Source organism: Ammodytes marinus (assembly GCF_949987685.1).
Source record: "Ammodytes marinus genome assembly, chromosome: 21".
NCBI classification, from domain to species: Eukaryota; Metazoa; Chordata; class Actinopteri; order Uranoscopiformes; family Ammodytidae; genus Ammodytes; species Ammodytes marinus.
In genome coordinates, this window is record NC_137225.1 from 1,782,726 (window position 1) to 1,797,223 (window position 14,498).

The 14,498-nt window shown below is 40.4% G+C and overlaps 1 protein-coding gene across 1 annotated transcript in view; it reads right to left on the minus strand.

Moving 5' to 3' along the window:
- plppr4b (phospholipid phosphatase related 4b) overlaps window positions 1-14,498 on the minus strand; it is a gene marked incomplete at both ends in the record, with an annotated part of 28,336 nt that overhangs the window by 11,958 nt on the left and 1,880 nt on the right. Inside the window, one exon of the mRNA XM_080049962.1 lies at window positions 2,435-2,620. Within this exon, the coding sequence (XP_079906088.1) occupies window positions 2,435-2,620 (186 nt within the window). The remainder of the gene's footprint in view (window positions 1-2,434; window positions 2,621-14,498) is intronic.

Here is a 14,498-nt window from a genome sequence, read left to right on the forward strand (position 1 = left end):
AATCAAAGCTAAAGTAAAAGCAGTGCTCTGGGAACAAGAATTTATTTTTGGTTGTGAAAAATATATGAAATTTGCATCAATGCCGATTTAGAAGATTTTACTATAATTTGATATTTTGGGGTTTGAATTCCTTCGGGATTTTCACCCACATAATAATAATATTCATAATAATACATCGGATATATATAGCACTTTAAAAATGCTCAAATATGCTTCACAATAGGAGCTGAATTGTGCGAAACAAAAACAAAAGAAAATAAAATGTTTAAAGGTTAAAGGCAAGGTTGAAAAGGTGTGTTTTGAGGACTGTTTTGAATTATGAAAGAGTGTTAGGTAACTTTCCTTTAATGTCAATAAAACTCGAATTGAGGGTGGTACTAAAGAGGCCACTAGGAACTAAACAACAAAATATGATTAAAAATAAACTTGTCAGTAATGGAGAAATCTCGATGTGCTGTGTTGTAAAGGTGCGAACACACTAGGCACTTTACACGCGTACAGACGCGTATAAAATCGGCCGTTTTTCCATAGGGAACCATTGGTTTACGCGCGTACACGGCGCGTAGGTGCACCACTCGCGCTAAAGCAACATTTTAGCCGCGTTAGCTGCGTATGAGCCGCGTATATACGCACCTATGCAGCTACGCGAGGAGTTCCAAAAATTTAACTTTTTACGCTCCTACGCATGACGATTAGCCGCGTTGGCCAACCAGCGTTGGGCTTGACCCGACGTCACATACATTGGCACGGTCGGAGAACAGTGTACTGTACACAGAGGCTGATGAGAGACACCGAGGAGTAAAATGTAGGCCTATTGCAGGTAGCCGAGCCGGTGCTGTATGAAGCCGCTCGAGGTTAGAAGACGTGGGGAAAGTAAACCAGGAGAATGGACTTCTTTGTTAATTCAGTGAATATGTGCGGCTGTGCTTTAGCCGATAAACAAAGTTAGCGCCGTATAGCATTAGTTAACTCACCCTGTTGTGTGCGGGCGGCTAGCGCCTCATATTATGAACCCAAACATGACGACTGTCCGCGGGACTTTCATGACAAGTACACAAAGCACCGGTGTTGATCTACGCCAGCCACGGTCCCCTGTCACGGTCCCCTGTCACAGCCAGGTAGGGTAATTTTGGCTACTTGCCTTTATGTTTTGCCGCCGTGCACCGATGCTGCTGTAACTGTGTTTGTTATGTAGCTGCCGTGAATATGCAATGCTGTTTTAATATTAGGCTATTTGTGCTGTTCAGTTTGTCTTTTGGCACAGTTGTTGGCCGTGTTGTTGTTGTTTTTGTGCGGACATGCACGCTGTTGTGTCGGGTCGGTTCTGATCGCAGCCATGGTTGATAAGGGAAATACAATATCGGGAGGGAGACTAGGCACGTTACGCGCGTATAACCATTTTTGACACAAAATGATCAAGCAACATTTTAGCTGCGTTACGCACGTAAATCTTACGCGTGTAAAGTGCCTAGTGTGTTCGCACCTTAACTCTTAGCTTTTAGCAATAGGCATCGGGAAAAACTTAGCCTTTTATTGTCAGCGTGAAATGTAGCCGAGCTGATGATTTTCCTATAAAAAGCAGCTTACTATGACCATGCCCTGCAGTGTAAAAAAGGAAATGATTCATTGTTAAGCTTGAGAGAAGCTTCTGTAATCCAGATGGAACTTTACTAAAGACTAGAGTCCAACCATGGCTTCAGTGAGGGAACTGATACAGAAGCAGATTTTACTGGCTTCTATATTGCCTACAGGATACACTTAGTATTATTTCTTAATGCATATGTTTATTCTGTAGTTATCCTGCTTCATTAATTGTGTCATGGTACTAACCATGCTCTATGTTTTAAAACTACGACCTGTCCTACAGTGTTAAGGTGAATGATGAAATGATAACACATGGTTAGCGGCAAAATAGGTTGCATTCTTCAGAGCTCAATATCTCAAGAACCCTTGAGGGATTCCCGTCAAATTTTGCACAAACAAACACTTTGATTGGAGGATAAACTGATTATATTTTGGAGGTCAAAGGAGGTCATTGTGACCTTGCTTATTGTGAATGCAATATCTCAAGAACGCTTTGAGGGATTTTCTTCAACATTTGCACAAATGTCGACTCTGACTCAAATGAACTGAATAGATTTTAGCTTCTTAGGAGCTTTACCTTCTTTAAAGCATTGCCTACCACCACTGGACTTTCACTTTGGCAATTGCACACCTTGCAATAGCATATTACCAACCGGCGGTAGTTTGAGTTTTATTTTGGTTTGATTACCACTTGCAAAATTCAATGTCAAAGGTTAAATCAGACTTTAAATAAAAAAAGGTAAAATGACATTTCCATGGTGTATTTCATTGTGTGCAATCCATTTCAAAATCAGGCTGATAGTCATTGTTTTACAGTCTCGTAGTTTTCTTCTTTCACCCAAGGCCTTACCGTGATGGCTGGTCCGGCAAAGGCCAGGCTGAGGAGCATGAGCAGGGGGATGACCTCGTGGTTGGGGTCCACATAGGGCAGGCTCAGGCTGCGGTCGTGGCAGTTGAAGCCCGACTTCACCGGCTTGAAGACATCAGTCCACTCCAGGAAGTACAGGCTGACCACAGACGAGACCAGGATGGGCAGCTAACCAACGGGCACAACAGGAGACAAAGACAAAGATATTGAAGTTCAACATCATAAACACCAAGAGGCACGAGCATCTTCACTGGAACAGATTGCCAATGAATACATAAATAAATAGACGGATGCTGAATGCTGCCAATGTCCCCATAAAGTTATGGTTCAATGACCATCCCAATTTGATTTGATAATGAAGGACGAAGGCATGGGAAATAGACTTCATGACCTTAGAGGTTGAGGATGGTGGAAGATGTCATGTGGAATGACTTGTTTTTATGGACGGCATATCCCACTGAGCTCATTATGAAGCCGAAACAGCAAAGTTTGTGTTTCTTATAGCCAGCTTGAGGACTTTGAATCATAAAATATCATTCACAACACAGCAGTTTGATCCTTACCATGGTAAACAGAGTAATAAAGCTCTTGTTGATCTCTCACTAGAGCAATTCAAAGTGCTTCATTATTTGGCTGGCTGCAGCATTTTCACCACTGACCTGTCACAGTTTTTTTTCCTTTTCGCAGTGATATCAAGTCCTGTCCAGACAAATGGGTTTCACCCAAGACACCACAAAAACAGTCTGTCTGTCTTTTTTCAGAGTTTGCACTCGGCCATATGTAACATGTCACCAGAAGGGAAAAAAACAAACTCCAAGAAGGCGCATGTTCATATCAATGAAAGCTACTTACCCAGTGCATTCACAAAAAATACTTTTCTCCGTTGCTGGTAGAATTCTTGTATTGTCTTTCTATTGGTTTTCAAGTGAGAACCAAATACAGTACGTCACCCAGACACGCTCTTTCATTCAGAAAAAATTGTGATAATGGAGACGGCAGGAGAACAATACACGACCAAATCAGAGCACCCATGCCCATATCTCTAGACAATGTTCCAGATAGTTCCAGTGAGAAAGGAGAAATAACTTATTCAGTTTAAAAAGTTTAGACTACTATGTTAACCTTGAACGAACTACACCTCTGCTTTCAAGAACTCTCCAACTCGTCCAACCTGAGAAAGCACATGGAGCTTTATGAAAGTTCTTTGCTCTCCAGATTTACATTTTAAATGAAGTTTTCAAATGTTGTCATGATTGAAGGTTTAATTGATGAACGATGATCAAGATGCTATTTGATAACATTATGATTTGAGCAAAATAAGCGTCGCTCCAAAATATATTGAAAAATGGCATTCCTTATAGGGGAAATACTTTGTGGGCAGCCGTGGACTTTGTTTGCAGTGCTTGCAAATAACCACTGGGACAAACTGGCAGCATGGATGGCTACAATGTAGTAACCTGATTCAATGTACCCAAGGGGCTGACACATTAGTTGAGATAAAAATGTGTCTTTTATGTAAGACAAGCATCAAAACACATCACAAAACAGTGTTGGTTCATAGTTGTGTAAGGCTTCTGTTCAATGGTGTGTTTCCAGAACAACAATTGAATCAAGGGGTTCTTACTGCTTTTGTGTTAGATTGACATTCATCTTTGACATCATCTCTTACATGGTTCGGTATTGCAGAAACCAGACTGCAGTTTTATAACCTCCCATTAAGAACCTACGTCATGCAATGAGAGGATAGATGGACCCAAATGTCTCACCTGAGTCAAGTTAACAAGACTAACAACTCAATAAAGGGCTGGTAAGCACACTACATATCGCATGGGGGAAAAGCATGATATATTTCATTAAGATCTAACAAGAAAGAAATGAAAACTCAAATACCGATGACTCCATTTCACACATCAACACTCTGCACTTCTCTCGTGTCAAATTTCTTCCCAAATGTTTCTCTTAATAGCCCCCCGGCTCTGTAGTGTCTCATTAAGACTACCCATAGATAATCTAAGTGTGTGTGCATGCAGACAGTTGATGTGGAATTGAAGGCGGTAAAGAGTCCACTGAGGAATGCAGAGAGATACGTCAATGGGAGTTGAATGTGGCCCAAAGGTTCATGGGCTTTATCATGCAGCTTAATACCCTTCAGTGGTACACAGAGGCAGCAGGCACACTGTCCGCTCAGCTAATGCTAAGTAGAGCGGTGTGATGGAGAGGAGGCCCCCACTCGGAGCCCAAACACAGTGGGATCTTTTCAAGTCAACACACTCCTGCTTGGAGCTGAGACACCGATATACACACTAACACACTGGCTTTCTTGTTTTCCAATGACCCGGCATTCTAGCTCTTCCACCCCTCTTCCTTACAAAGACTATTTCATTTTTTTTTAACCAATAATTTCCTTCAACGTAAATGGTAACCTCAAGACATTTGTAGAGATGGGGAGACAAGGATAGATGAAAGAATGACAAGAATGGAGCCTCCTGACTGACCTTTTAGCCTATATTAACAACCTGAGAGTTGAGTCAGAGTGCATAACCAGAGGCATAAGAAGTGCTAACTAGCCTCATAAGTATTAAGGACTTGCGCCACAAGTACAAGAAAGGGTGGAGAGTTAATCCTATAAGTACGATGCTGTTTTCCTGCCAATAACTAAAGAACTTTAAATTCAGATTCAGATTTTGGGGGTGTGGCGACTGATGGTGCCAAATTGGACTGGGTCTGTTTGTCATATAGTGTGAGATTCTAATCTGAATTCTTCTCATCAGGCTGCTGTAAGTTGTTCTTTTGAACCTGGTTTTAACGTTGATAATTGTGACTAATATGATGCGACTTGCGTGTCACAATCATAACGTGTGAGCTTTTCCCTCCTTTTTGGCATTTACAACACACATTGCACTTTGTATAAACAGTGCCAACTTCTTATTCTTCATCTCTTATTCTTCCGCAGAGCTAAAGAAGGTTCAACATGGACTCCAGGATACTCTGCACCTTCTGAAAAGGTTCACAACAGAGAGTATCCTGATTGGCCGCATCACCGCCTGGTACGGCAGTTGCTTCGACCTGAGTCTCACACTGCCAGACCAAACTACAGCTAGTAGCATGGTCTGGAACAAGGCTATTTAGTTTCTAGTATATGAGGGGAAACTGGGCTGGCCTGTTTTCATTTCTTTAAACCAATCACAATCGTCTTGGGCGGCACTAAGCCCAGGAAACCGCAATATGTCCTTTCAAAATAATGCATTTTGATGCCGACCATGGACCTTTTATAAAAGGTGCCGACCCAAAACCATTAATGACACACGCGTGCCGTGTGTGTGCAGCGACATTATGAGCTGGATACTATCAAACCATCTCAAACACAAGCTCACACTTTCTGTTGTCTCCAGTTTTGAGCGGAGCAAAAACGGTAGGCTACAGTGGGAAGAGGAAGGGGAGGAGTTTGACAACGCCGGGAGCGCTATACAAGTTGTCTATATCCGGTAAGCCAGACTACTCCGCCCTCAACCGTAAGACTTGACAGAGGGTGAAAACTGCCCAGCACATCACCAGGACGGAGCTGCCATCCATGTAACACCTCTACACCCAGCGGTGCAGAAAGAAAGCCAACCGGATTATTAAAGACCCACATCACCCCAGCAACAAACTGATCAGTATTCTGCTGTCTGGCAGATGGTACCACAGCATCCAGTCTCCCACCACCAGAATGGAACCATGACATACACTCAGTATACTTCCATTATGTTTTAATCTGTTCATACAGTATATTTATTCATACAATCTATATTTATTAGGGCTGTCAAATTAACGCGTTCATTTTGATTAATTAATCACAGAAAAATTAATGCGATTAAAAAAATTAACGCAGATTAATCGCACTTCTATATTGCCCTTTGACCCGGTGCAAAAGAGGTGAGGCGATAGCGCAGCTGCACCTGTAGCTTGCAGACACGGCCCGCACGGGATTAAAGAGTAAAGAAAGAAGCATAGAGAGGGCTCTATGGACGTGTTATGGGCTGCTCCGGGCAAATAAGCATGAAGGTATAGGAATACGTCTTGTGTTATTCTCCGCCATGTCTCACTTTTTACTAGTTGCGATCGTCTAAACGGACACCCGCCCCCTCTCACTCTTCCTAGCATATGCCTGTCTTTTTTCCTCCTTTGTGTGTGTGTGTGTGCGTCATTTAGCCTGCTTGTTTTTTTGTGTTTTTTTTCGGCGCTAGTAGCCTAGTTCCTAAATGTATTTAATGTAGAAGCCTGGCTGAGGGGAAGAGACAGAAGTTACGAGAGAGAGAGAGAGAGAGAGAGAGAGAGAGAGAGAGAGACGAACGGTAGCCTATAGGCCTACAGTTGTTTACAAACAGGTATAAAAGTGTCATATAAGTATGCGATTAATTTAGATTAATTAATCACAGAGCCTGTAATTAATTAGATTTTTTTAATCGCTTGACAGCCCTAATATTTATACCAGCTGTTCATACCTATACCACTATCTATTATAGTATTCAATTCTACTGTTCAAATAGACATAAATAAGATATAGAAGATTATTGTCATTCCTGCATTTTAAATGTCTTTGTACTATTTAGTGTCCTGTGTTAAATTCTATTGTGCATTCTTCCCAATACATTTTGTATGTACTGTGTGTGGTACTAGGAAGCCTTCATACTTGCCGTGTTTGGTTCGATTAAATCGGGTTTGTTTCCACCTTTCCACTTTGGACTGAGTCTCTCCCTTAGCCAGCTACTATGCTTTGCATATGGGATGAGGAAGACAATTTACTTCCAGTAGTTTTACCACATGGAAATTCTGACCAATTGTAAAGCAGTTCAGGAACTAGGTTATTGCTCCACTCAAGACACATCTGACCAATGAGTGAAAAGAGGAATCAATATGTGAAAGAAAACCCAACCTGTTGAAAAAAGGAGACAATGTATCATTTTCACATCTGGTGTGAACCAAGGAAGCAGACTATAATCATTCCATAATTGTATACAAAATATACAAATGTAATACAGAAACACCAATGGCCGCTACATCAACTGTAGTGCACATACATAATATATTTTCTTTTTGCACATTTGGCATCTTCCTTGAAAAGAAAAATTACAGGACACAATCTGTTATCAAAATAGTATAATAACTATAATCCTGTTGTGTGAGGTACAAGTGATTACTGGATACATACATTGGCTACTGCTGAAAAATGCTGACCATAAATACAATCAAAAAGGTAGACAGAAAAACTGTCACGCAACGTTTGCAACCTGAAGAGAGCACACTTCTTACCAAAGATGGCACAGAATGGCAAAGGAAAGGAAAAAGGAACAAGAGATTTAACAGTTTTTTCTTGAAAGCTTATTTGAATGTGTATTGTTGCTGTATTATACTGTAATGGATGGTGAATAAATACATGAATCAACATCCATGCAGGTATAGCATTGTGATTGTGTGTGTTCCATAATAAAAGCCGCTCATGCAGCCCCATGCTGAGCTCCACACTGACTGTCCCTATGCTTGTCCCCCTCCCCCCTCTCAGGTCTGTGTTCTTGGCTTACTGTCAGCCCGCCTCACCTCTCTTCCAGCATCTCCGCTCGTGGAAATGAGAAAAAAATATAGGTCAGTTGCGTCAGCGTTCGCCCCCCGCGCTGCAGATGAAGCTGCTCTTGGAGGAATACTGTACTCTCTCTCCATACATCAAAGTAGATTTCTGCAGGATATTCTACATGTCACATCCTGTCATGTTAAGAGAGTGCAGCGTGATTCGCTCATGTCAACATATCTGGTACACTTTTAACACCTTGACACATTAGTATGGTTCATTTCATTGGTTGGAAAGGTTAAACAATAAGGTAATTGGTTGGTGGAAATAAACAGTGTACGGAAAGCTATTCATAATTCATTGATCCACCCACTCAATTGTTTGTTTATTTTTAATGATGGAAATGTCTTGAGGGAGTTCCCTCACATTCCCTGAGCTGGTTCGTTAAAACGTATATCATATTTGGCTAGAATCATGTATGTGTTTTTTTCTGGCACTGTTCTTTTTGACTTTTTGTAAAACGTATGTGGTAAAAAGAACAGTCAAGTGTGGGATCATGTGCCCATGAAGCTAACAGTACTATATGTGTACACAATGCAGGCCTATATTGAATTCTAATGGACACAATGTGATGACCACACTCATGCTTTCTAATGGATACAACATGAACCATAAAAAACATTAGCTTTCAAAGAACTCTGAGACAGTTAAAATAAAATGTGTTTGCTTTTTGCACCCTTAACACTTAACTATAGATCGGTGTAATAATCGTTGCTGTCTTTAGTGGTCATAATGGTGATATTTTATCTTTTTTCATTGTGATATTTCATAATTCAGTTGGAATCTGGATTGCATTGCCTGCCTTCAGCACGTTTTTCTTGTTTTTTTTTTGTTTTTGTTTTTTTTGTAAGTGTTCGGTCTTCTGCAGTATAATACTTCTTGAAGTTTTCCTGACAATAATCCGTCTCCTGGCTCCCATGTGTTCCTGGTGTGATTACAGCCCATCGCCGTTTGAATAATAGATGTGTAAATGTGAAACGCAGGCTCCAGTGGGCTTTGGCTGGCAGTTATTTTTAGGTGGGTACTGAGCCAAAAACTCATGAAACTTTCTCAATGAGTCAACATGTCCAACTCGACAATGCTACAAATCTCTCAGTAGAACGTTAGACGTGTTATGAAGTAAACTGTCAACACATCAAGATGCTTTGGATAGAAAAATGGGGGAAAATGGGACACATTTGAAACATCTTATTCAGTCAAATATGTACAAATAACATGCAAACTCCCTAATTTAAGAACATTAGTCTTGTGAACAGATAGTATTCCTGATTGGAGTCCTGCTGAGCGATGTGTTAGTACTTCAGTTTTTTATGTATCTAAAGGTTTGACCAGTTACAACAGATTTATTCTTTTGGCTGATATATTCTGGATTCTTAATGCAATCATTACTGTGATCAAAACGTTGTTTGAAATGTTGTTTCCTTAGTCTTGCTGTCTAGACTGGCTCCGCCCGCCTACCTACTTCCGCTCAAATTTCATTTTCCCTTCAGTAGTCAGTCTGGGGGTGCGGTGAATTTCTCAGTTTTCTCAGGAAAATCTACAGACGTCCAATCAGCGAACAGAGCGAGTAGTTGAGAACGATGACGTCGAAGTCGCGCTCCAGTTTCAGCTGAATGCTGCGTTCCTTTATACTCTGAGATTTCCGATCTGGTAGTTCCAAGTTCCGACCTGTCTGTGTTCCAGTGCATCTGCTCGCGAAAGTATGGACGCCGACAACCTTTCTCGTCCAAATAACTAAACATTAGGCTCTAGCAAGTTATCGTTGCCAGGTACCGATCAATAGACCACAATATGTAGTGAAGTCGGAAATTTCCGAGCTCCCTGTACAACTGGAACGCACCGTCAGAAGCCGGCTCATGACACACGTGACGACCAAACGTTATGCGATTGGTTGGCTAATCCACTGGGCAGATCCAATAGTTTTAAACTTCAACAGACACCCGCCTCCAAGTGAGTGAACGTTTGCCAATTACAGCACTTCCGGACCTTCTGTACATTGATATCAACACATACTATAGCAATAACCAAAAGCCTATTGTGTCAATAGAGGATGAACTCAATACCTTCAACATTACATCCAAAGCTGTATTTATTTCCATAGCACCTGCAAAAATTTAACCAAACCTGCCAGACACCTATACCTACTAACAAAACGAGATAAATTAAGACAAAATGCAGACAAGGATAACTGAAATGGGAAAAGGACAGTCTGGTGGAACTAATGGCAACCTATATCAATGAAGTTAAAGAAGGCAGGAACTCCTATTTCTCCAACATCATAGCAACAAGTTGTCAAACCCCAGAGTTCTTTTCAAAACCATGACATCTGCATTGAAACCTTCTACTAGTCAACACACTGAAGTACCCTGAGGGTATGTGAGAGAAAAATCTAAACTTTCTTCACAACCAAAATAAATGAAAACATATCATACAGATTGGTCATGTCACCGGTGAGCCTTATCTACATTGCAGCCCCTCTGCCTTGCTTGATCATTTTGAGGTCCTTTCATTGTGCACTGAGAAGGACAACAAGAGCTAAATTAAAGCCTTTCTCAAGTCCTTCATATTATCATATGTAATGTAAAGCAATGATTGGAAAAATTGAAACATGTAAGCCCGAAGCTAAGAAATCAACATGACGCACAAATCACAAAGACGCACATAAGCATCTGTTGGACAGCATTCAGAGAGAACATCCCTGCATTCCATTACCCATAATTTATGCTATTTAGTAAGGCGGAAAACAATTAAGGATGTCCCAATTCTTGTGGTCAGATTAAGTATGATCAAAAATATTAGGAGGCCTACTACATCCGGTCGAGATTTTTTTAGTGTTGAAATCAGCATGCTATTTGGGCTGATTCTGACCCACAGTGGGCACCGTAAGTGACGTCACATCAACGGAGTCTCCATATGAAACAACCAGGGATGCGATAGTTATAAAAGATCAAGGTGCAATGTTATGATGAAATAAAAAGTAAAAGTATGTCCCAATTGTAGCATATTGCATGCTAACAACATTATTTTTATGCTCAGCTGTAGTATGTAGAATAGAAAAAAAGGATGTATGCGATTTAGAACCAAGCCCATGTTTCAAGCTCAGTGCTCGGCCTCGGGCAGACATTCTGGATAATCTGCCTTCATTTGGTGCAACACGGTGCTTCTTATTGACTGGCTTGTTCCTACTAGTTGATTATTTTACTGAATTGACTGTTTGACCGGCTTCCTAATAAACTAACTCACTTGACAGTGATGAGTTATAATAATAATAATAATAATCTTTATTTGTATAGCGCCCTTCATACATAAAATGCAGCTCAGAGTGCTTTACAGTCACACAATAAAGAAAAATATAAAACAAAACACATTTATCACAGGCAATAAACCAAAGAGCAAAAGATAAAATAAACATAAAAACATAAAAATTTAAAAAATTTAAATGCATAAAATGCTAGTCAGACCTTACCTTATTGAAAATGTTAAATGCATAAAACAAATAAAAATAAAAACCATTAAAAAAGCATAAAAAGTTAAAAAAGGACAAAATGTTAAATGCATAAAACAAATATAAAAGATAAAAACCATAAGAAACGACAAAATAAATAAACGGGAATGAATTCAAAGCAGCAGCATAAAGATGTGTTTTGAGCTGCTTCTTAAAACGATCAACAAGACGTTGCTGTTCTTATGTGTAGGGGAAATTTGTTCCAGGCCGTTGGTGCATAAAAACTGAACGCTGCTTCACCATACCGTTTTCCTTTCATTTGTGGTATATTAAGCAGGCCGGTACCAGAGGACCTGAGAGGTCGAGTTGGAACATATACAGACAAGCAGTCAGATAAGTACAAAGGTGCTAAACCATTTAGTGCTTTAGAAACAAGTAAAATAATTTTAAAATCAATCCGGAATGCTACAGGGAGCCAGTGAAGTGAAGCTAAAACTGGAGTAATGTGATTTCTCAGCCTTGTTTTTGTTAAAATTCTGGCGGCTGCGTTTTGTACGAGTTGCAGTTTCTCAATATTTTAATTTTTTTTTTTGCACTGTTTGCTCTACTGAAGGCTCATAGAGCAAACAGTGCAGTCAGAATGAAAGGCTAGTAAATCACAGAGCAGAATGTCTTAGTATTCCTTACACTATCTTCTGTGAAAAGCCTGGGCTCCCCTGGGAGGGTTCCGCTCAACACAGATGCTCCATTGCCCTACATCTCCTAACACCCACTGCCAGCCTCCTCTTGGTGCCTCAGACTCTTTGCATTGCCTTCATTCTCTCCGTGTCCATCAAACCCAAAGTCTTTTCTATCAATGGTACATATCATACTGGTCTGTCCCACTGTCTCCCTTTCCTTTCATGCCATGACTAGATCTCTGGCAATGTCCTTCCTTCCTTCCCTCCATGTGTCTGCCTGCTCCGGAGTCATCTGACGTGGGTTTACTGCTATGATCCTGATAGTTTAGGATCCCAGCTGCTAATTAAAAGCATCATTGCAAAAGCTAGACTGCATCTTTCAGACTAAATTTTTCATCCAACTATATGATTTGGGAGAACTTTTATTGAGTTCAACTAGGATGGGACATAAAAGAAGACTGCTGCACGGCTCCTGCCTTGAAGCTAAGGCTTCTTGCTTTTGTGATTAGACTTCTAACTGCCCTGCCCCCAAGAACTCAAAAGTCCAGAGTTATTGAGGGCAGGGGAGCGTTTCAGTTTCAGTTTTTCGCCTATAAAGTTCCGGGTACCTCAACTTTCAACAGCGCAGAAGACATTACTAATACCACACTGTAGCAACACACATGGTGAAACCCAGAATTCTTATCTACTAACGCATGTAACTGTACAGGACTGTAGGGCAATGGATTTATTGTACAACTGGTACATGGGCCTTTAGACTACATGCATATCTGATGGAGCTTTGGCGCTTCTTACAACAAGAAGTATCTATCTATCTATCTATCTATCTATCTATCTATCTATCTATCTATCTATCTATCTATCTATCTATCTATCTATCTATCTATCTATCTATCTATCTATCTATCTATCTATCTATCTATCTATCTATCTATCTATCTATCTATCTATCTATCTATCTATCTATCTATCTATCTATCTATCTATCTATCTATCTATAACACAATAGCTCAGTGAGTGGACAATCGTAAAGTAATAGTACCTTTTCTATGGCACTCTTCATCAGCCTTCTCAGGCTAATGTCCGTGTCCCTGCCTACAATCACACGTGTGATTTAATCTTTGGTTTTTCCCCAGTTTTAAACAAAGCGGTTGTTCATCCCTCTTTATGCTTCCATTTGTTTCACTTTAGAGGAATAACACCCTGAGGCTTCACAGTGCACTTCACCACTTAGTCCAAACTAAAGTAGAGCAGCCTGCCTGTTACACTGGAACACACACATTATATCTGCAGCTGCTCCTCAAAACCATAGAGGGAATTTGAGTTTAACAATACTGGCACATAATTAGTAATGGGATAACAGTCATTTTATTAGTCTTTTACTTTTATCCTAAATGTGAGGTAGGCACATCAGGCAGAGATGGATCAACTTGAGCTTTTTGTCCATTTCGAGTGAATTTAATGGCAATTGATGAATGTGTCTGTGAAGTCCAGAATGCCATAACTGTTGCACTTTGTGAACCAAAACTGCATTTGAGTACAACAGATATAAAACTAAGTTTGAGGGACTTCACGTCAAGACATCAAGCTATTAGTAGCAAGATGTTTTGGGGGCTTTTCTTTCTCCCTCTTTCTAGCACTAGAAACCCTGGGAAAATCACAAAAGACAGATTTAAAAAAAGAAGATACAACTCAATGCTGCAAAGGCCAATACATCCTGAGTGTATGGTCCATTATTTGTATTAAGTGTGTCTGCATATTATTGCACCAAAACAGTAGAAGTTTTCTTTAATTGTATTTTGTACTGTCTGCATGTTTGCACACAATTTGTACCTGCACATAGCAAACAAAATTGCACAACTGTAAGGTCAGTGTGTGTTGTATTTCTGTATTCCAATAAACAGTAGTTTATTTCTTTAGTGCGTATTGGCATCTTTGAGCAAAATACCCCCAAAATATAAAGCGCCGCACCTCCTTTGCCCCTGGGCAGTGACCACCTTCACTAAGACATTTCCTGGGGGAAACACTGTATACTGTAGATTGCCACATCTCACATCAGTCAAAATCTGTTTCTCATGCTAATACAATCCAAATTGAACAAGCTATCATTTCAATGTACAGTATTTTAACATTCACAACATCACAACAACTCTGCGACCAACCATACAATCTTCTCGGGTTGTCCGACAATGTAAATGATTGGCTTGGCTTTACTGTCTCAACAGTCCACTCCACACGACATTAATGGAGGCCAACACCAGACGTGTGTGCATTCTTACACAACATGCAATATTGTAAACTGTTTCAGGGTCTTGG